General features: G+C 47.1%; 1 protein-coding gene across 2 annotated transcripts in view; it reads right to left on the bottom strand.

The window, feature by feature from the left end:
* The window catches only part of DOCK1 (dedicator of cytokinesis 1), a 504,544-nt gene that overhangs the window by 112,879 nt on the left and 367,702 nt on the right, over nt 1-23,963 (bottom strand). For both annotated transcript variants that reach the window (XM_067024326.1, XM_059053852.2), the window contains exon 30: nt 1,123-1,201. In XM_067024326.1, coding sequence (XP_066880427.1) covers nt 1,123-1,201 — 79 coding nt within the window. The remainder of the gene's footprint in view (nt 1-1,122; nt 1,202-23,963) is intronic.

Below are 23,963 nucleotides of genomic sequence, written 5' to 3' on the forward strand. Positions count from 1 at the left end.
TTACACTGCATAAATATTTTACGTGCATGTGTCTGTGTATTAGGACATGTGAAAACAAACATTAAGCAGAGAAAATAATAAAACATTTAAAATTGTGAAAAACAGTAAGTAACATTTCCAAATACACAGTACCTGATGTACTACTATGTACTTAAATGATGATAAAAAAATTTAAATTTAAAAAAATGATACAAGAAATAGGACATAGGCACCTAAGAACTTAATCTAATAAACCGAGTAGCACATTAGCTCTAAATTTTCTGAAGACAATGCAAAAGGGAACGTAGATGGTTGTCTAATTTGTGAGCCAGACCACCCTCTGGGTATACATAAATTCTTCAGGTTCCTTCTCAGTGAAAAATCCCACCCAGGAAACTAACCCGTTTGCATCTGGATGCTTTTATTTGCAAACTTTAGTAGATGAAACTACATAATGGCAAAATCATGATTAGCAGAAATATATCCGAAGTTCAGTGGAAATGGGAGTCACAGACAGTAGATGCACAGTAAGAAATCATGCCAGGGAAAAATCAATCCTTTTTACACACACACACACACACACACACACACACACACACACACACGCACGCGCTCCACAAGCACTGGAGACGTAGGGCCAATATGGAAGGATCAGCTGACCACAGCCCAGGGGTGTTGCAGGGCTGGGACCTTTTGCCTGGTAAAAGCCAACTGGGGCAGCACAAAGCCGGAAGAGAATATATCAGGGGAAAACCTATATCTACAAGCAAGCTGGGCTCAGTGATGCAGACCCACGTGGCCTCCTGGGCTGATCCTCATCACATTAGGATGGTCTGAGACAATCTTGGCAGCCTCATCAATTGAGATGTGGTGGCCTTCCTGCTCAGAGAGACCCTACTTGTCACTCTGATTCAAGACTTTCACTCTGAAACAGCTCTATCTCCTTCCCGCTAAATTGAGCAAATAGCCCAAAGGCATCATTTTCAATCCTCGGGTTCCAGTATCACACACTGTAAATTCCATTTCCACACCTTAAATGGGAAAACTTAAGTTCAAGGATTAGAAATATAAGATATGGGCTCAGACCAGCAATTTGTTGTAACATGATTTCCCAACAAAGGTCATGTCTACCTCTTCTCTTACCTGTAGCTCAAAGTTGGCTTGGTCCAGAAATTTTTTGTTCAGCATATCTGCATACTGATTAATCGCTCGCAGAAACACTCTGAAAGATCAAGAGAAAATTACATAATTACACACTGCTGCTCTGGCACCTTTGGAGGTTTGGCATTTCAATTAGCTACAATCCAAGACTGTCTGGCACGGGAACTCTCTAAGTCCTGTGAAAAGCTGAGAGGTTTTGCCAGTGAAAAGCTCAGAGAATTATATGCAGGTGTTCTCCAAATTAATCAAGGAAACATGCAGAATAAAAGAAACAGACCAAAATAACAGAGTGTGAAAGTAACATATGAAAAATACCACTAAAAACCCTAATTTTTTTGAAAAAGAAAAGGTGCAAATTAAATATTTTTCTCAAGTCACAATGTATTAGTGCTATCAAATTGGTCTTTGCTTAGCTGGCTTTTTAAAGTGAAGCATTTGAAAGCACTATTACACACTGTCAGGCTTGGAATGGTTTGGCACGTCGACTGGAAAAAAAATGCACAACCTAAAAGGTGAGAATTATGTTTTATTCGGCGGACAAAACTGAGGACTTAAGCCTAGGACACAGCATCTCAGATCGCGCTCTGAGGGACAGCTCCAAAGAAGTAAGGGTTGGGCCCGGATCCACAGGAGTTTTTGCAACAAAGACCAGGTAGTCAGAACTTCAAAAGATTACTAAGAAATGGACAAATTCTTGGACAGGTACAACTGTCCAAAACGGAACCAGGAAGAATTAGAAAATATAAACAGACCAATCACAAGTAATGAAATTGAAACTGTGATTAAAAAATCTTCCAAAAAATAAAAGTCCTGGATCAGTTGGCTTCACAGGCAAATTCTATCAAACATTTAGAGAAGAGCTAACACTTATCCTTCTCAAACTCTTCCAAAAAATTGCAGAAGGAGGAACACTCCCAAACTCATTCTATGAGGTCACCATCACCCTGATACCAAAACTAGACAAAGATATCACAAAAAAAGAAAAGTACAGACCAATATCACTGATGAATATAGACGCAAAAGTCCTCAACAAAATTCTAGCAAACAAAATCCAATAACACATTAAAAGGATCATATACCGTGATCAAGTGGGATTTATCCCAGGGATGCAAGGAGTCTTCAATATATGCAAATCAATCAACGTGATATACCATATTAACAAATTTAAGAATAAAAACCATATGATCATCTCAATAGATGAAGAAAAAGCTTTTGACAAAATTCAACACCCATTTATAATTTAAAAAAACTCTCCAGAAAGTGGGCATAAAGGAAACCTATCTCAACATAATAAAGGCCATATATGATAAACCCACAGCAAACATCATTCTCAATGGTGAAAAAGTGAAAGCATTTCTTCTAAGATCAGGAACAAGACAAGGGCGTCCACTCTTGCCACTATTATTCAACATAGTTTTGGAAGTCCTAGCCACAGCAATCAGAGAAGAAAAAGAAATAAAAGGAATATAAATTGGAAAAGAAGTAGCAAAACTGTCATCGTTTGCAGATGACGTGATTCTATAACATAGCAAATCCTAAAGATGCCACCAGAAAACTACTAGAGCTAATCAAGGAATTTGGTAAAGTTAGAGGATACAAAACTAATGCACAGAAATATCTTGCATTTCTATACACTAACAACGAAAGATCAGAAAGAGAAATTAAGGAAACAACCCCATTTACCATTGCAACAAAAAGAATACCTAGGAATAAACCTACCTAAGGAGGCAAAAGACCTGTACTCTGAATACTATAAAACATCGATGAAAGAACTCAAAGATAACATAAATAGATGGAGAGATATACCATGTTCTTGGATTGGAAGAATCAATATTGTGAAAATGACTATACGACATAAAGCAATCTACAGATTTAATGCAATCCCTGCCATACTACCAATGGCATTTTTCACAGAACTAGAAGAAAAAAATTTGCAATTTGTATGGAAACCCAAAAGACCCGAATAGCCAAAGCAATCTTGAGAAAGGAAAACAGAGCTGGAGGAATCAGGTTCCCCAACTTCAGACTATACTACAAAGCTAGAATAGTCAAGACAGTATGGTGCTGGCACAAAAACAGAACTATAGATCAAAGGTACAGGATAGAAAGCCCAGAGATAAACCCACGCACCTATGGTCACCTTATCTTTTGACAAAGGAGGCAAGAATATACAATGGAGGAAACACAGTCTCTTCAATAAGTGGTGCTGGGAAAACTGGACAGCTACATGTAAAAGAATAAAATTACAACACTCCCTAACACCATACACAAAAATAAAATGGATTAAAGACCTAAATGTAAGACCAGATACTATAAAACTCTTAGAGGAAAACATAGGAAAAACACTCTTTGACATAAATCACAGCAAGATCTTTTTTGAGCCACCTCCAAGAGTAATGAAAATGAAAACAAAAAGAAACAATTGGAGATTGATCCTTTGTCAGTTGCTTCATTTGCCAATATTTTCTCCCATTCTGAGGGCTGTCTTTTAGTCTTGTTTATGTTTTCCTTTGCTGTGCAAAAGCTTTTAAGGTTCACTGGGTCCCATTTGTTTATTTTTGTTTTTATTTCCATTTCTCTAGGAGGTGGGTCAAAAAGGATCTTGCTAAAGCAGAAACTAACACATCACTGTAAAGCAATTATACTCCAATAAAGATGTTAAAAAAAATAAACAAATGGGACCTAATGAAACTTAAAAGCTTTTGCACAGAAAAGGAAACCGTAAACAAGACTAAAAGACAGCTCTCAGAATGGGAGAAAATATTTGCAAATGAAGCAACTGACAAAGGATTAATCTCCAAAATATACAAGCAGCTCAATATCAAGAACACAAACAATCCAATCAAAGAGTGGGTGGAAGACCTAAATAGACATTTCTCCAAAGAAGACAGGTGGCCAAGAGGCACATGAGAAGATGCTCAACATCACTAATCATTAGAGAAATGCAAATCAAAACTACAATGAGGTATCACCTCATACCAGTCAGAATGGCCATCATCAAAAAATCTACAAACAATAAATACTGGAGAGGGTGTGGAGAAAAGGGAACCCTCTTGCACTGTTGGTGGGAATGTAAATGGATACAGCCGCTATGGAGAACAGTATGGAGGTTCCTTAAAAAACTAAAAATAGACCTACCATACGACCCAGCAATCCCACTACTGGGCATATACCCTGAGAAAACCATAATTCAAAAAGAGTCATGTACCACAATTTCACTGCAGCACTATTTACAATACCCAGGACATGGAAGCAACCTAAGTGTCCATTGACAGTTGAATGGATAAAGAAGATGTGGCACATATATACAATGGAATATTACTCAGCCATAAAAAGAGAGCAAATTGAGTTATTTGTAGTGAGGTGGATGGACTTAGAGTCTGTCATACAGAGTGAAGTCAGAAAGAGAAAAACAAATACTGTATGCTAACACATATATATGGAATCTAAAAAAAAAATGGTTCTAATGAACCTAGGGGCAGGACAGGAATCTGGATGCAGACGTAGAGAATGGACTTGAGCACATGGTGAGGGGGAAGGGTAAGCCGGGACGAAGTGAGAGAGTGGCATGGACATATATACACTACCAAATGTAAAATAGATGGCTAGTGGGAAGCAGCTGCATAGCACAGGGAGATCAGCTTGTTGCTTTGTGACCACCTAGAGGGGTGGGATAGGGAGGGTGGGAGGGAGATGAAAGAGGGAGGGGATATGGGGATATATGTATACATATAGCTGATTCACTTTGTTATACAGCAGAAACTAACACACCATTGTAAAGCAATTATACTCCAATGAAGATGTTAAATTAAAAAAAAACTACAAACAATAAATGCTGATGCATATATGTGGAATCTAGAAAAATGGTACAGATGAACCTATTTGCAGGGCAGGAATAGAGATGCAGATCTAGAGAACGGACATGTGGACACGGAGGGGGGAAGGGGAGGGTGGGATGAATTGGGAGACTAAGATTGACATATATACATGACCATGTGTAAAATAGATGGCTAGTGGGAACCTGCTGTATAGCGCAGGGAGCTCGGCTCAGTGCTCTGTGTTGACCTAGATGGGTGGGATGGAGGAGGCAGTGGGAAGGAGGTCCAAGAGGGAGGGGATATAGGTATACATATAGTTGATTCACTTCCTTGTAAAACAGAAACTAACACAACACTGTAAAGCAACTATACTCCAGTAAAAAAAAAAAAAAAAAAGAAAGAAAGAAAGAAAAAGAAAATCAGATATCTCAAGTTAAGGAATTTAGTGTTTTTCATATATGGGAAGATACAAGAGTCTGGGCTCACTGAAATCATTCCTTTGATATGCACCTCAGCTATCTGAGGCCAGTATCCTGTGCTTTCTCATCCTGAGTTCACTCAGGGCTCACCACAGGGGTGGCTATAATGTGATGGCTTGATGGCTGCAATATTCTTTGTTTACTGATATGGCAGGCAACATTCTTTTTTTTTTTTATCAATAGGTGAAATATCATCAAGCTTGGACGTATGGCTTACTTCGGTATCATTTGTCCTATACGCCAAATGCTAATTTTAGTCACGGTTTACTTGTTTAAATAAAATGAAAAAGCTTTGGTAGATATGAGAGTAATTTGACAAGAGTTTTAGCAGGAATTTTAAAGCACTGATTCATTGGTAAGGTACCATGTTAAGAACACAGGACAAAATATCACACCCTTCCACACCTTGACCTTTCCTTTTCTGTGATGAAATATATTATACAACTCAGCGTTGTCACAAATGACTCCAGAGTACTGAGTGTCTCACAAGGTTGTTTGTTCAGTAGATGTGTTTTATTACTCTGGAGAGTGTTTACAGCAACAGAGCTTAGTCCTGATACTTCTTTTCAAATGACCCTTCTCCCTTTGCCCAAAGGCAGGACACAAGAGGAATGAGCATTAGGTCACAGATAATAAACTTCCTTACACTTCCTCTGTTTAGACAGCAGGAAGCAGCCAGAGTGTAAGGGAAATCTAGGTTACTTACTAGGAACTGGTGCTATCTGACAACAGCATCTCTTTAGCTATGCCTGCCTGGAGAAGCTCCCCAGCCCTGACAGTCCCAGAGCCACTAAAGGCCAGTTAGCCTGGAAGGAGGGAGAGAGGGAAGGTCCACCTGCGGCTTTAAGTAGGTCTCCATCACCACCTCTCACCATCACCTCCTGTCCAACACCCGCTATCCTGCAGCTTTCTCTGGCACAGCTCAAAGAAAGAGGGTTTCCAGACATCATTTCATTAAGAGACCTATCAGGGACCCAGGACCAAAACGGGTATGACGAATGAGCCGTGCCAGAGTTTGCTATCTTAGTGGCTGAAGAAAACCGCAGCCGGAGTTATCGGAATTCTTCCCTGAGGATGTTAGTTAAGACATAACCAGAAAGGAGGAATTGGTGCTGTAAGTGACTATTAATGGAGGGGCATGGGCGTGCTGGCTTGTCCACTAACCGGGAGCGTGGATGGGCCGCAGCATATCCATCAGCCATACGGTGGCCAGATTCTGCCACTATAAGATGCCTCGTTAAACTGGAAAAATAGCTCTTCTGGCTGAATTTCTTACTTTATTGAAAAAAAAAGCTGAATACAGGGCATTGAGGGCATCCTGACAAATTAATCCAGGACCAGGACAAAGTCACTAGATCCAGGATACGCCTCGTATATACAGGTCACCTGGCAACCCTAATCAGCCCTCCAGTCTTGGGCTGAGGTTGCCCATGTCATGTTCGGTCCTCAGAAGTTCGGGATGCATGGCTCAAGAGAAGATGCTCTACCCGGCCCACGTGGCCCTTGGCATCTGGGGGTGTGCACTGCACGGACCGCAGCAACCGGAGGAATATGCCCCATGTGTCAGTGGAGTAAAACAACTTCCTGTCATGGGGCGGAGAGGGGCTGTCATACAGCACAAAACCACTAGGCTTACGGCCGGGGACATTTTCTTTTTCCCCCTAGCTTTTCTTTCAGCTTCAGAAATTGGCCGTTCACTGGCGCAGCCCAGAGTCCTTACGAGCTTTAAGGAAGCCACTCTCTTCAGCCCTCTATGACAATAACGACAAGTTCACTTGGACATGCATTATTATTACGGGCTAATTATTGTGCCTCGAGACAGCACCCAAACAGCTGCAATATGCTACTTCTAATTAAGCTCTGGAGCAATTTCAGCTAGTTAAATAAAGATATTGCTCAAAATGACTTAAAAAAAAAAAAGATGCCATGCTGAAATAATATGAAGGCTGAGCAAAAACTGTTTAATGATCTGACAACTGAGAAGAAGCAGTGCTGAGGGAGATTCTGTAATGTAGAGTCGCTATACATTTTTTAAAAAGCCAGGACAAAACACCAAATCACACAGAGTACAAGTTGTAGGGGAAAAACTGAAGGGATGATCAAATAAAAACCATCATCAATGCTGCAACAGAGTGCACCACTCAGGCTACAGGTATCAAGGGCCTCTGCAGAGCCATCCAGGACACACATACTTCCATCCTACCTTTTTTTTTTTTTTTTTTTTTTTTTGCGGTACGCGGGCCTCTCACCGCTGTGGCCTCTCCCGTTGCGGAGCACAGGCTCCGGACGCGCAGGCGCAGCGGCCACGGCTCACGGGCCCAGCCGCTCCGCGGCACGTGGGATCTTCCCGGACCAGGGCACGAACCCGTGTCCCCCGCATCGGCGGGCGGGCTCTCAACCACTGCGCCACCAGGGAAGCCCCCATCCTACCTTTCACACTTGATGGGATTAAAATCTTAGCAATGTTCCAAGTCCACGTGAACACAAATCAATTAACTAGGCAAAAAGAAACAAACCGAGGCTAACTTTTAGGTAAGACTATTTAGTATCTGCTGTAATTCATGCGTTATTTCTAATAACCATCAAACTGAGGGAAATAAGTAAGAAAATCACATTAGAAACTTGTGTGTAACAATCTGCTTTCAGTCAAAGATTATGGAAAGCATCAGCGAGTGGACAGCAGGATGCCCGACTAGTCTGAAATGAAGGTTTTCAGCCCAGCTCAGCAGAGGGGAAGAGCAAGTCTTTTCTGTCGGGGAGCAATGGGAGGGAGGACGGGGTGCAAGTGGGCTCTGCTCTGCGTCCCTGGTGACCCTGTCCATGCTGGGCACCGCTGGAGTTGCACTCAAGGACAGAGGAGCCCTCCAGACTGTTCCCAATGGTCCTGTTTATTCACCCACGTGTCTGCAATGCCAAACTGGCATCTGGCACTTCACATATGTTCACTATGTATTAGCCACAGGAAAGAATGAATGGATGAATATGGATGCATGGACGGACGGACGGACGGACGGACGGACGGATGGATGATGGATGGATGAACTGGCCCAGAAGATCAAGCCCTGACCCACATCAGAGGGCTCAGGGAGGCTAGAATATTTGGCAGCCCCCGGCTCTCCCTGGAGTCCTTGAATTCCAAGCAGATTTTCCATTGTGGGGTTCAGCTCTTTAGAGGTTCTTGATAACCACATTTCTCATAAGGCATTTGGCATTTATGGCTGGGCATTGCTCCCCTCTACTTCTGGAGCTAGTTCCTTAATGGAGGGAACCTCGTCTTTTACACGTCAGGATCCCCCAAAGAACATCTTACCACTGTGCATACTTAGAAATGTTCTGATCTAAGGGAGCATCCGTTTATAACTGCACCAACAGATGTCTCAGAGCCAGTGGTATGTCCAGGAACTCCTACCAGCAAACAAACACCCACACCCCACACCCCCCCCCCACACACACACACACTCAGAGCCTGCTCCAGAGAGGAGGGGGAATCCACCCTCTGGCAATCTGCATTGGTCTTTATTCTCTCCATCCAACATTACTGTACATAAATGTCAGGACCCAGTGAATAGAGGTCATGCCTACTGTTCATAACGTTCCCAGCTCCCAAGAACACGAGAACGAGATGCTTGCAGGGAGGGGACAGAGAACATGGCGGGTGGAAGGCAGGGAGCAGTTCAGACAGGTGTTGCTGTGACTCTGCCGGAAAGGAGAGGGAGCCGAAGAGATGTGACCCAAGCCAGTCACGTCTCATTCTGAGCCACGAGAATGAAGTGATTTCTAAAAAACGAAGCTACTGGTGTGAGAACTGAATGCTTTCATGGATGCTGTCCCACACGGTCAAGATGATTAAGAAAAAGGGCAAAGCCAATATTTCACAGAGCTCTTTTCAATCATTTTAATCTATGAAAGGATTTATTTATAATCTAAACATTTTAAAGGTAAAACCAAACACACAACATAAATAATGTAGAGAGAGCCACAGGCAAATCCCCCAAAGACTCAGAAGCCCTATGGTCTAGATGTACTGTCTGTAGACGTTGAAATTATTCCAGACAAATGGCTGCACCTTTTCTTGTTAATGGCTCCATGGAAAGAACTCCATCTCACTCTACTTGGTAACCGACTCCTTCCTGTCTCCAGAGAGCCAAAGTCTCCACCTTTACCCCTCTCGTCACAACATTACCCATTTTAAATAACCTGGGGGCCTGGTGACACAGAGATCATTCATTCCCAGAGCTCATACGATTAAAAACAAACAAACAAAAAAAGCCCAGGAAATTTTCCTTGACTTCCTTCTCTTCCACATGGACATTTAACTACAGTGAGCTCTGCCACTGGAAACAAAATGCTGTGCTATAATTCCTGACGGTGTCAAATACGAGCTTAATTGGCTACACACAGAGACAAATCCAATCACAGTTTTAATCTAATTATTTCTATCAACTATTATCCATCTATCGATCTATCTACCTACCTAATCTATCCATCCATCCATCTATCTATCCATCTATCATCTATCTATCTACCTACCTGTCTATCCATCTATCCATCTACCTAACCATCTATCTATCTATCTACCCATCCATCTCTCTCTCTCTCTTTACATCCATGTAAACATTTGGCTAGAAGACCTTCAAAAGGTGCCCAAGTTTTTGACATTCTCCTATTTTCAACCAACACATAAAGGTACTAGACTATGCGGCCTCTAAACTATCTTGAACTTTAAATCTCAGGTTTTTTTTTTTTTTTTTCTTTACCTTGGAGATTAAAGGTAAGGAAGATGTACTGCCACATAATTCAAAGTCATTTGGACACTATGACCTCGGCTGACACTTTACAAAATGATAAGTAGCATTTGGTAAAAAGGGGACACAAGCCCCGTGACTCGACTTTTGCGTGTTCGGGAGAAGGCTGGGTGAGGAGGGGCGAGGCTCTGAGAAGGAGGCAGCTGCCCGTTTCCAAGTCTCCCAACCACAGGCGTTTTCCAGAAGCCATCCCCCGGCCTTGCCTCTCACCCACATCCCCGCTGTACCCCTGCACAAAGGGGCCAAGGCCACCTCGTGAGCTCCAGCAGGGGACCTCCCCCCAAAGCCACCTATTGGAAAGCAATGTGTGCTGCACAAGCAAAGCAGCACAGTCCTAAATAAGTATGTGTTAACTGAGAAGAAGGGAACTTAGAAAGCGGAACCTCATCAGAAAACCGATTTAACTACTAGAAGCTCCTGGCACAATTACAGTCCCTGAAATGACTTTATTATGACAGGGCCACAGGCGTTTCTGTATCTCTGTTACCCAGTGTTTGCTGCCAATGAAACTGCAAGATGAGAGGCCTTATTACTACAGAGAGAAATACATCTATCGAGAGATGCCCTGAGCTTCCAGTGCAAGGCAAAGCCCCATTTCTCCAATGGTGATGCGGTGGGGCTTCTCTTCCTCCTTCTCTAAACTTACTCTAAGCTATATAATTAGACTGTACAGTTCAATATGAGGGCATTTAAATACCTCTGGCATTCACATACGAGTCGCTCTGGGGGGAAAAAAAAATCTGCATCTCTTAACAAAATGTTTTGCCCGAAGTGGTTAGAATAAAGGCAACAGATGTAAAGCGACACATCCTATCCCTGCAGAACAGTTAAGTCAAGGAATCGCAGCTGGAAATTTGCCTGAAAATGATTTCCGCATCACTCAGGAATGCTGGGAAGGAGAGGCAACTCCAGGTGAAGTGAGGAAAGAGGTGCAGAGGCTGTCACCCCAATTCCAAGGGATGGATGCTTTCCTGCAGCTGATCGGTCTCCTGGCGTCTCCCACAGGCGGCGTGGCATCAAGTCAGTGTCTAAGCAGCATCGGCCACTTGCCCCGGTGGGATCTTGGGTGAGGAACGAAGACCCCATGAGCACAGAGAAGTGACTTCTAGGAAAGACCCTGGTGTGTCTCGAGGAGAAGCGATGCGCGGAGGGTGGGGGGCTTTGGTGGGACCCGCCCCCAGTCTTTGCAACTCGGGAAACAGTGGGAAGACCGGTGTCATGAGAACTTTCTGGGAGTGGGGCTGGAAGAGTTGGCTGGGGCCGTGAGAGGCTGGAGACACCGAGGTGCAGAAATTGCACCTCTGACGGTAGCCATGGGGGCCCTGGAGGCTTTAAAGCAGGGAAGAGGCCAGAAAGGCAAAAGGGTCAGCCGCCCTTGTTTCCTGAATGCATGAGAGTCCCTCATTTCTTTTTCAAACCAATAAGCCTTCGACATCCATCAGACGCCTGACTAAAATGCAAATTGCTCTGAACCTTTCTGCTGGCCAGCTCTGGGAGAAGCGGGCTCAGTCTGTGAGGCCCAGGAATACAGAGAACTCCCAGGGAGGGTCTGCTGCAGACTAAGGAGGTCTCATCGCTGCCGGGGGTCTCCTGGAGCAGACCTCTGTGGGCCCTGCTCTGCAGCTCCAACTTATGCTCAGCACACCGGTGCTCTGGATGCACGGTCTGTCTCCCGTCTCGGGCTGCGGCCCAAACAGTGGGTGGCGCGCATGAACCACCGTGGGCTGAAGGCGAGACGTCCTGAGAGCGGCGGGACCCACCACCGCTCTCTGCCTCTGCCACCTGACCACCCCCCCTAACTTTCTGCTGCTTTGCTGGGGAGCATCTTCTGAGCACCTTGTGTGTTCCGGGCAGTGTTGTTACTTCAAAGACACCCCCGTGTGCGATGCTCAAGTCTTGTGGGGTATGAACTACCTAAGATTTTCCAAATAAGCAAACGGAAGCTCCGAGGGGAAAAATTCCGTGCTCCTTACAGTGGGCTTAGATCCAGGTGACAACTGGTCACAATTATGCCACCTTCCGTAGGAGCGTCAGTCAGTGAGGTCAGCATGATACAAGTATAACCCTGCAACTGTGTTCCTTTTACACTGCATCGAGGAAACTTTCCAACATACGCAAAAGTAGACGGCAAAAGAGACCCCCATACTCCTCACTCAGCTTCAATGACCGCCTCTTGCTCATGGCTGCTTCCGCTCTCCCCCGTCCCGCCCCCCTCCCACATCAGTATTGTCGTTGTTATTTTTTTTTTATTATTTTTTTTTTTTTAGCGGTACGCGGGCCTCTCACTGTTGTGGCCTCTCCAGTTGCGGAGCACAGGCTCCGGACGCGCAGGCTCAGCGGCCATGGCTCACGGGCCCAGCCGCTCTGTGGCATGTGGGATCTTCCCGGACCAGGGCACGAACCTGCCTCCCCTGCATCGGCAGGCGGACTCTCAACCACTGCGCCACCAGGGAAGCCCTGTTGTTGTTATTTTTAAACAGACTTGATTCCTAAGGGCGGCTTTAGCTTCACAGCAAAATCGAATGCAGCGTACAGAGAGCTCCCCGTGCCCGCTGGCTCCTCCACAACTGACATCCTGCACCAGGGAGGTGCATGAGTTCTAACTGATGGACTTACACGGACTCATCATCATCACCCGGGCTGCTGAGTGTCCTCAGGGCTCACTCCTGGGGCTGGACATCCTATGGCTTTGGACAAGCATACAAGGACACGTTCCCACCATTACAGTGTCATACAGAAGCGTTTCACTGTGCTAAAAACCCTCTGTGCTCCACCTGTCCAACCTCCCCTCCCACTGGGCCCCTGGGAGCCGCTGATCTTCACTGTCTCCATAGATCTGGTTTTTCCAGGACGTCATTTTGCTGAATCCTACAGCGTGTAGCCTTTTCACAGTGGCCCCTATTATTTTTAGAATGTTTTCTAATTTTTCCCAGGTTTAAGACCCTTAACATTGAAGGCACTTTACAGCAAAGACCTGAAACACATTCTCTTGTCAAACTCTCTTCTAACTCGTCTGGGCAGCAAGTGCCTGCCGTACACAGAGTTCCTGGGTCGTCACGGCCTCAAAGCACATATGCTGCCCCACAGCCCGGGCTAACGCTCAGGAAGCACCTCTGCCCCTTGGTGGGGCTGGATGGTTTAGGGCGGGTCGCTCCGTGGAAGACGGGTTATTAGCACAGACCTCACCAGGCTTTTCTGACGTCTCCATGTCTGGGATGTGGCAGTTTTCTCACGAACGGCATCAATTACAGTTATGACGCCCGTAACCGTATAATACACACCCACCCCCGGTTTCTTCCCACGCCGCCTACAACTATTTCTCCCATCCTTCAAGGCAAGGTTGCCAGCAGCCTAATTTTGTAGATAAAGTTTTTTGATTTCTTTTTTTAACAAAGGCTTTAAAAAATGGTGGTGAAGTACACGTAACACAAAATTGACTATCGTACCCATTTCTAAACGTACGCACGTTTCGGTGGCAGTAAGTACGTCCACATTGTTCTGCAACCATCACCACCATCCTTTTCCGGAGCTCTTTTCATGCAACAGAAACTCTGTCCCTGTTAAGCAGGACCTCCCTACTCTCCCCAGCCCCTGGCCCCTGGCAACCACCGTTCTCCTTTCTGTCTCTAGGACTTTGATTACTCTAAGCACCTCCCAGAAGTGGACTCCTACAATGTCTGTCATTTCGTGGCTGGCTTACTTCACGCAGCAAAATGTCCTCAAGGTTCATCCATGTCGTACCATGTGTCAGAACGTCCTTCCTATTAAAGGCTGAATAATATTCTATTGTATGGATAACGCCACACTTTATTTATCCACTCATCCATGGACGGGCCCTTGGGCTGCTCCCACCTTTTGGCTACAGTGAAGAATGCGACTGCAAACATGGGTGAACAAATATCTCTTCGAGTCCCTGCTTTCAGTTCTTTGGGGTCTATACCCAGAAGCGTAATGGCTAGGTCAGGTGGTAACTCTATGTTTAGTTTTCTGAGGAACCTCCATACTGTTTTCCACAGCGGTCGCACCATTTTACATTCTGGCCAACAGTTCAAGGTTCCAATTCCTCCACATCTTTGCCAACACTTGCGTTTTTTTGTTTTGGGTTTCTATGCTTTTGGTTTTGAACAGTAGCCATTCTAATGGGTGTGGGACGGTATAAATAAAGTTTTCTTAGAACACAACCATATCCTTTCATTGAGGGATTTTCTATGGCTGTCTTCGCACGACAAAGGCAGTGTTGAACTCTGATGCCTGCAAAGATACCTGGCCCTTAACAGAAAGTTTTGCCAACCTCCGCAAAGCTGTGCTTCAGTTCTGATCTGTCCTCTACAAAGACTGTTGGACAGTTCTTCACCTATTTCAGGAGGGAACCAGGGCTCTCATCTGTTCCTTGGCATCAGAAAATAGAGCTTGTTGATCAAACAGATGTTTAAAAGCCCCCTCCAGGGCTTCCCTGGTGGCGCAGTGGTTGAGAGTCCACCTGCCGATGCAGGGGACGCGGGTTCGTGTCCCGGTCCGGGAGGATCCCACGTGCCGCGGAGCGGCTGGGCCCGTGAGCCGTGGCCGCTGAGCCCGCGCGTCCGGAGCCTGTGCTCCGCAACGGGAGAGGCCCGCGTACCGCACACACACAAAAAAGCCCCCTCCAAAGCTTAGAGAAAACAGCTTCCCTATTTGAGCCTGGGAGTGGTGTTACCAAGAGCTGGGAGAGGGACCTCCCTGGTAGTCCAATGGTTAAGACTCCACACTTCCACTGCAGGGGGTGAAGCTTCGACCCCAGGTTGGGGAAGATCCCACATGCCGCGAGGTGTGGCCAAAAAAAAAAAAAGAGTTGGGAGAAAAACGATTTGGAAACCAAAGTCGGCAGGTTCCCTCCATTTGCGCCTCCAGGGCACCAAGCATGTCTTAACTAACAGTTTTATTTCAGGGTCACGTTTTTTAAATGTATAAAGCCACCCTCTCCCTCTACTCTCTAATACCTCCTTCTTCTACTTTCGTCTCCACCCCCAATCCTGCCTGCCTCACCGATTTCAACATCACACAGCATCACAAGATAAGTGTTGGCTGACTTAGGGACATCCTGGGTAAAACAGGAGAATCTCCAAGACAGACACATCAGGAAGGCCCAACAGCAAATGCTAAGAAGTGAGATGTCTCCACTGATGGAGGGGCCATGCAAGGGACGGGCATACCTCCATTCTAGAATCAGCCATGGCGAATAAGCGAGGGTCCTGGCTGACCCCAGAGACCCCGCCACCAGCACCCCAGCATCCGTCTGGCAAAGCCTCCTCCCTCCTCTCCAGGGTCCTCCTGTTGTTCCCGTGATTATAACTAGAGGCGTCAGGACAGCCATGGTGGATCTGCCCGAGGACAGCCACGGGTGGGTAGGCGAGGGGGCAGAGGAAGCGGGCGGGAGGCGTGACCACTGACCCATGCCTTGGCCATACGCCCCAACTGCCCTGGAAGACATGCTTTCCAGGGTGTAAGAGCATGTGTATCTGTCACTGAAGTATTTTCTGAGTTCCAGATATGTGGGAGTAGGGGGTGGCGGTAGAAATGAGGAGTCAAGAGTTGCTTTTTATTTATTATTTTTTTTTTTTGCGGTACGCGAGCCTCTCACCGCTGTGGCCTCTCCCATTGCGGAGCACAGGCTCCGGACGCACAGGCGCAGCGGCCACGGCTCACGGGCCCAGCCGCTCCGCGGCACGTGGGATCTTCCCGGACCGGGGCACGAACCTGCGTCCCCTGCGTCGGCAGGCGGACTCTCAACCACTGCGCCACTAGGGAAGCCCAAGAGTTGCTTTTTAGTGACGAAACACTTTGGAAATAAATAGTGGTGATGGTTGCCCAACAAGGTGGATGGAATGAACGCCACTGAACTGTACCCATATATACGGTTAACATGGCAAATTTTATGTTATATATATTTTACCCCACTTAAAAAAAAGAAAAGAAAAAGAAAAACATGAGAAGGGAAGAGAACAGGGTATTTCCAGAACCTGCAGTAGGGGAATCCTGATTTTTCTGTTCACAACCCCACCATCAATACGATGCAGTGCCATGATTTAAAAACAGAGAAACAAAAATAAACCAACAAATGAAGAAAAACCGACCTGGGAATAAGAACTTCTGAATTTTCCTCCCCAAAGAACCAGGCTGTTCAGATTTATTTTGGGAGGAGGTGGGGCAGTAAAAAAAAAGTGTGAATATCAATAAATAGAAACCTGATAACGACAACCACCATATCCCCCCAGAGGCCTTGAAGATCCTAGTGCGTCACCGCTCACTTAACCTGACAGATGACAGCGGTCACCTGACAGGGCGTGTCTCAAATCTACTGCAAGTCCGTGGACACTTTATTCCCTAGAGCCCTCAGCAGTGTATCTTGTATAAAATACAATTGAATCCGCTTAGTAAGCCCAGGAAAGCATGAAGTGGTCAGAGAGGCTCTGAGCCAACTGCAGGGCCCAGCGCAAAACATCTTAAGAGAAACTAGCAGAGTTACACAAAGGGGATGATTCTTTCCAGCTCTTTCACACTCAGAATATACTAGCTAGCTATGCCCAGAATCTATCCTGGTTCATTTTCACGACTTGCTAATGGGCACTGTCATCATTTAGCAAACGAATGTAATTTGCTTTAGGTTCGTTTGCCAAAGGCTAAAATCTGGGACAAGGTTTTCTGCCCATTCAGGGGGCTGGGTGCTTGCACGTGTGCATGGAGCAGGCAGCTGGCAGCTGGCGGTGTTTCCACATTTCCCCTCCTCACTGGTGTTTGGCTTCTTCTACTCACTACTCGTTGAGTTTCCCTCCCACTAGGCTGGTGGGCCTCTCCGTGGGGGGCGGGGTACCCCTCCGAAGGCTCTGTGCCTAAATCACGTCCCATCACTCAGGCTGTGCAACCTTGGGCAAGTGAATGAACACCTCTGAACTCCAGTTTTCCTTATCGAGGTCTGTGAGTGGGGGAGATAGAGGGGTCAGTGTTTGCAAAGGGCTTGGGTCATTCTAGCTGCTCAGTCATTGGCAGGTGCTATCAGGAGTGTGATAAAGATACAAAAAATGAAGACCTCCGTCCTCTTCTTTGTTTCCAAAGAGGCCTCTGAAGGAGCTCTTCAGCTTGCAGTGAGCAAAGGAGACTTTACAAGATCAGTGTTCACGAAAGCTCAGCTGTGGTTGAAGCTCTTAGAAAAGAAGAATGTCTTGTAACTTCAGGTCTTTGGTTTTACTGGGGCTTAGAATTCTTACCACTCAATGGTTCAGTGGATGGAACTTTCCTCCACTATCTTTGTCCATGGAGAGCAGCTCAGATAGTGCCAAAGACTTTCATGGAAGGCGTAACTTCTCAAGACGGAAAAGGGCGGCCTGGTGAGGTTCACGCTCGGGTTTTGAGACTAACAGTGCTGCAGAGACAGGTCCTAGCCCAGGGCCGCAGCTCATCCCCAGCTCCCGGCTGGACAGGCATCACGTGAAGGCCACCTGCCCTGAGCAGTGCCGCCATCTTGGTAGGTTGTCTGCTGGTGTGTAACAAATTACCACAAATGTAGCGGCTTCAACAGCCATTATGTCACAGTTTCACAGGTCAGAACTCCCTGCAGGCTAAGTTGGGTCTTTGCTTGAGGTCTCAGAAGGCCTTGGTCCAGGCATTGGCCAGGGTGGGTTCTAATATGGAGGCTCTTGACTTCCAGGCTCATCCAGGCAGAAGCCAATTCTTTGCAGTTGTGGGTCTGAGGCCCCCATTGCCTTGCTGCCAGCTGGGGTCCCCTCTCTACTCCTACGAGCTACCTGCATTCCCTCAGGTGGCCATCATCACATCAGCATTTAAGTCCTTCTGATGCTTCAAACTCTCGCTTCCTTCTGCCATGAGCCACAGAAAACACTCTCCTTTGATAGGTCCTGGGAGGACAACAGGCCCGCCCAGATAATCTCCCTATCTTAAGATCAACTAATTATATCTGCAAAAATCCCTTTTTCCAGGCGATGCAATACAGTCACAGGAATGATAATGTATCCTATTCATACTCCCATCCACGCCCCAGCAGAGGAGATTCTCCAAGGACCCCCACTGACCGCTTGGAACCACAAACCTCTATGACAAACTGCTTGTTCTGGGCCTCACTTTCATTCTTCTGCAAGCACTTGCGTGCAAGAGAAAGAGGGGGGGGGGAGGCTGCCATCATGGAATTCTCTCTTTTGTTGGCTCCCCTGCTGTCCTGAGTATCTGAGACAAGATAAAAGACTCAGCTTAGTGAAGGGGAGGTCGGTGGAAGATAAAGCTCGAAATACCAATCTGAACCAGGTCTTGCAAGAATGAAGTGGCTCTTTCAGAAGCCGTTTGTTGGCAATCCACCGAGTGACACTTTCTATTAACAGGCATAACCTCATTCCAAGCCCAGGATGCCGTCTGATCCCAAGCTCATTTGCTCGCTGGATTCAGTGTAGCAACCCAGAACACAAGAGCTCAAGAACTGAATAATGATTTTCTTCCCCATACAGTCCATAAAAATCACCTAAACAGCCATTCTTATTTACATAATTCCTCTGATTTATCCTAAAGAAATGAGGCTTTCTTTTTAGCGAGAGTAGCACGGTCTCGCACATTAAGTACAGAACTAGAATTTCCCATGCCCGTGTTATAACACTAAGCAAGGAAATATAAAATTGGACAGTATCATATCTCAGAGGTCAGCAAACTACAGCCCATGGGCTAAGTCCACTCCTCTGCCTGTGTATGTAGATAAAGTTTTACTGGCACAGAGGCACACCCATTCATTTACACGTTGCAACAGGGAAGGTAGAGCCCACAAAGCTGAAAATATGGCCTATTTTAAATTTTATTTTATTTTTAGAAATTTATTTATTTTATTTATTGTGTTTTTGGCTGAGTTGGGTCTTCGTTGCTGCGCGCGGGCTTTCTCTAGTTGTGGCGAGAGGGGGCTACTCTTCGTTGCGGTACATGGGCTTCTGACCACGGTGGCTTCTCCTGTTGCGGAGCACGGGCTCTAGGCGCACGGGCTTCAGTAGTTGTGGCTCGCGGGCTCTAGAGCGCAGGCTCAGTAGTTGTGGCGCGCAGGCTTAGTTGCTCCGCGCATGTGGGACCTTCCCAGGCCAGGGCTCAAACCCGTGTCTCCTGCATTGGCAGGTGGATTCTTAACCACTGTGCCACTAGGGAAGTCCTGACCTATTATTTAAACAAATGATTTTTCAAGCAGAAAATATGTAATTACCTATTCCAATCTCTAAAAACAGTTTCCACTACTTTCTCTCTGTAAACTGATTAATCCTCCCCTATTTGCTAGTTTAAGTCTGTTTACTTTTTACTATTAAGACCGTTTGATCTTGTTTATTCTTTCCTGGAGAGAATAGTGAGCATCTCTGCATCCTCAACCACAGACATCAAGCAACCCTGAGCTTCCTCCTCATCAAAAGCCTCACCACGAGACTGGAAGACTGGAATCAAGCCTTGGTTAGTGTCGAGAGGCAGGTTATTACAGTGGTTAGAGCATGGACTCCAACGATAAACAGCCTGAGATGCAATCTGGCTTCTACCACTGACCCACTGTGCAAACTTGAGCTGGCTTCCTCCTCCGTGAAATGGGTGTCGAGAGTAATCGACCTGCTAGGTGGTGAAGGTTAAATGAGCTAACGTGTACAGTGCCTAGAACAGTTGCTGGAACACAATAAGCTCAAGGTGAATGTTAGGAGGGCAGACAATTACCCTCGAGCGCTTCATCAGAGAGTGCTGGTTTAAGGGATACATTCTAAGTACTACTGTAGACAGCTGGTCACCAACCTTTAATCAGAAAACCACACTTCTTGATCGAAAGTAGAAGCGTGAGAAGAATAACTGTTAGGAATTAGTTTCTTTTGGGAAATGTGTGCCTTCTTAATGAATATAACGGTTAATAGAAGCGGCCTGTCCTAGTGGAAATCAATGCTATATGCAAGGGAAGCGGATCAGCTAAAATATCTTAGGGACTCTGTTCGCTCCTGTGTGAACAGGGTGCTTGGTTCCAAGGAGCCCGGTGTGCACGGACGGGGCCCAGAGCTTGACCCTACGCTCTAGTGTCAAGTCACTGGTCTGGAGGACTCTGGCTGCCTGACGGTGACTCTGAGCTTGTATGAAGCTTTTGCCTCCAGAAGATTTTTCTCAACACCTAAACTGACAGAGAAATGGGGCATCTTGAAGTCTCAGAACAAACTGTGTGCGTTGACTGTTGGTGAGAAAGCGTTTCTTAATAGACGTCTCTGTGTGGCAGGCTGCGATCTGACGCTTTCGCTATAACTTGGTAGCGGAGTGGTGAACAGCCACCTTTCACCCATTTTCACTAACGAACAGCGACAGCATCTGTGAAACGGAACCTAGAACGCGCCTTCGGCTGCCTCCCAATAGTACCGCTTTCCCCCACACAGAAGCATGATGGGCCCTGGACGGGACCTCAGCTGTCACAGCTACAAAATGGGCGTAGGGACAATGCTGCCTGGGAGATGGCGTACAGAGGGGTCCCCGATCCCGCCCTGGAAACTTAGCGGGGGCCAATCAGAGCTGTCTTCTTGAGCTGCCCCCCCACCCTCCGAAATCAACTTTCCAGTCGTCTCTAAATTCTAATATCGACATGTTACTTTAACGAATGCCCAAGTAATGGCAAATCTGAGATGACGAGGGATGACGGTGACGTCTGCTTCATGTCTCCCAGGAGATGTGGCTGGTGCTAGGTTGCCAACTGAGTTTGAGATAGGTTATTGCTGCTCAGCCCCTCTCTGCCATTTCGGGTCCAGGGGTTGAAGGCATCAGAGGCAGATCTCTCTTCCCATAAAGTCTCCTCTGAGTCAGCATCTACAACACACTTCTTGAGGGCCTGGAGAATGTCTCTGTGGACCTGCTGCTTCCTGATCCCATGACAACACACAGCTAAGCTGGGAGAGCCGAAGGGCCCCGCCCACCTCAAGATTCCAGAACCAGCGTCCTCCCTGAAAGGCTTCTTTCCACCTCTGCTGCGACCCCTCGCCCTGGAGAGACGGCACAAGACTCAGACGCACGGTGGATTATTCCACAGTTGACCCTGACACCACCCACCAGTGAGAGAAACACTGGACACCGGCTGAGATGCTGAAACGCACAGTCGAAGAAAAGTCGCCTCTTGGTCATCGCAGGCAAGGACGAGAGGGGTGACACCGATCAAGCAACCCTCACAAGCACCTGCTGTGCCAGGACTCACCTGTAGGCTCACGTGCACTCCAGAGTGCACAGGTGGGAACCATGCAATCAGCCCTCGCCCAGGTCACCCGGACAGTAGGTGCAGAGCCAGGAAGCCAAGCGACGGCCCGTCCTTCTCCCTGCCCCACGGCTCACTGGCCACACGGTGCGCAGAAGATGGAGGCTGACGGCCAGACGCAGGCACCCACGTGCAGGAGGCACCCCACAGGTGTAACGCAGCTGCCTGGCCTTACCACGGAGGTGCCCTTTATAGATAACTTGGATTTGGCCTTTAGAAGATACGCGAGGGAAACTAGAGCGTAAACAGCCTGCCTTCCTTTCCCACAATTGGCTAAAAGGAAATACACGCACTCGGCTCAAACCCCAGAAGCATCCGTGGTCGAGACAGCCCGGATGGAAGGGGACATCCCGGGGCTGGGGAAGGAGGGCACGGAACAAGAGGGCACATGGCACCGGAGCCTTCCAAATACCAAGCCTGCTTGGCGGAGCGGGCTCGGGGGAAGGTCACGTCTCCAGCTTTCCCAGGAAACGTTAGTTTACACGCTGTGGGAAGCAGCAGTCACACAGCCCGGTACTGGGGGCAGCTGCCCCCACTGCGGGGGCACCACGGTCAGTGGGGCGCGGGGGTCACAGAGCTCCAGGTTATGGGGAGAGCAGGGGCGGGTGTCGTCATTCTCCACTTTACAAGGGAATGTGGCAAAGGCGCGGGAGGGAAGGACGGGTGGAAGAGGTGGGCTCTGTACCCACGGGACGTGGCTGGAGTCACCCCTGTAAATGCACTTGTTGGGACGGGTTATTCCTAAGATTCTGGGGGCTCTAACGTGGAGTGACTCGGTAACATCTGGGCACCCAGAATTTGTGACACAGACTGTGAAGGACACAGGGGAAGCCCTCACCCGTGGCCAGACCAGGGGCTCTGCCTCGAGGGTCATCTCTGCCCGGACTTCCGCTCCCCACGTCCCCACCCCAGGGAGCGGGCAGAACACTGTGAAAGGGGAACCGAGGGTGGAGGGGAACTCGGGAAGGTCCCTGGAGGGGAGGGTGCAGGGAGAATAGACACCTTTCTCTCGGCTCCAGACTGAGTCATCCGACTTGCCCAAAGTGCGAAGCAGCATCACGAATTTGCAACTGTAACGCATCTAATTACTTTTTTACGTTAAGATAAAGAACACCTTTATGAAACTGCCATTTAGAAGGAAATCCACAAATGTCAAGTTAAAACAAGAGGAGGGGACGGTCGTGCTCTGGGCTGATTTATTCTCAGGGCCACAAGCAGACATCACGGGGAGTCCCGGACCCCTACCTGGCCCGGGTTGGAAAGAGGCAAGGCCAAGAGGGCAGGGGAAGTCGAGCGATGTTCCTGAGTGTACTACTTTCCTAAGGCTGCTGTAACAAATTAGCACAACCCAGTGGTTTAAAACAACACCCATGTGTGATCTCACAGTTCTGGAGGTCAGAGTCCAGAACGGATCGACCTTACTGGGCTAAAACGGAAGTATCAGAAGAGCAGCATTCCTTCTGGAGGCTCTAGGGAAGGTTCCATCTTCCTGCCTCTTCCAGCTTCCCACTTTCCGTCTGTAACCTTAAGATGCCCCAGCCATGCAGCCTAAGGTACTCACAGGCTCGGGGGGTTGGGGTATGTGGGCATCTTAGGGGAACTCGTGCTCTGCCCTCCACACTGACAGAATCAAATGATCTGGCAACCTCAACACCTGTACTGGTCCAAAGTACCGATATGGTGCATCTCTCCCTGCTCCAGCCACCTGAGATACTGCCCAAGGGTTGATATTCTTCACTATTCCTTTCACGATAATGATCCTTGTCTCCTGCAAGGCAGAGTCCACAGGTAGCCATTTTCTGTATCCTCCAGACCATTCTTTACATAATAGGTTCCCATTAATTACTGATGACAGCATGCAAATAACATGTCCATCCTTAACATGGCATTTACCATGCTGGATAGTTTAGTCCAGGGAGCAGCAAACTTCTTCTGTAAAAGGCCAGATAGGCTTTGCCAGCATTTGGTCTCTGTTGTAACTACTCAACTCTGCTGTTGTAGCAAAAACCAAACGAGTGGGTGTGCCAGTAAAACTTTTTTAACGAACACTGGGACTTGAATTTCATATATTTTTTGTGTGTCATGAAATGTTATTCTTTTGACTTTTTGCTTTCGACCCTTTAAAAACGTAAAAACGGGGCTTCCCTGGTGGCGCAGTGGTTGAGGGTCCGCCTGCCGATGCGGGGGACGCGGGTTCGTGCCCCGGTCCAGGAAGATCCCACGTGCCGTGGAGCGGCTGGGCCCGTGAGCCGTGGCCACTGAGCCTGCGCATCCGGAGCCTGTGCTCCGCAACGGGAGAGGCCACAACGGTGAGAGGCCCACGTGAAAAAAAAAACAACAACAGAAAAACAACAAAGAACGTAAAAACTGTTTTTAGCTCGTAGGCCATGAAAACAAACAAACAAAAATGACCAAACCAAATAAAACAAAACAGGTGGCAAAAGCCAGATGT

This window comes from Kogia breviceps, chromosome 2 (assembly GCF_026419965.1).
Source record: "Kogia breviceps isolate mKogBre1 chromosome 2, mKogBre1 haplotype 1, whole genome shotgun sequence".
NCBI classification, from domain to species: Eukaryota; Metazoa; Chordata; class Mammalia; order Artiodactyla; family Physeteridae; genus Kogia; species Kogia breviceps.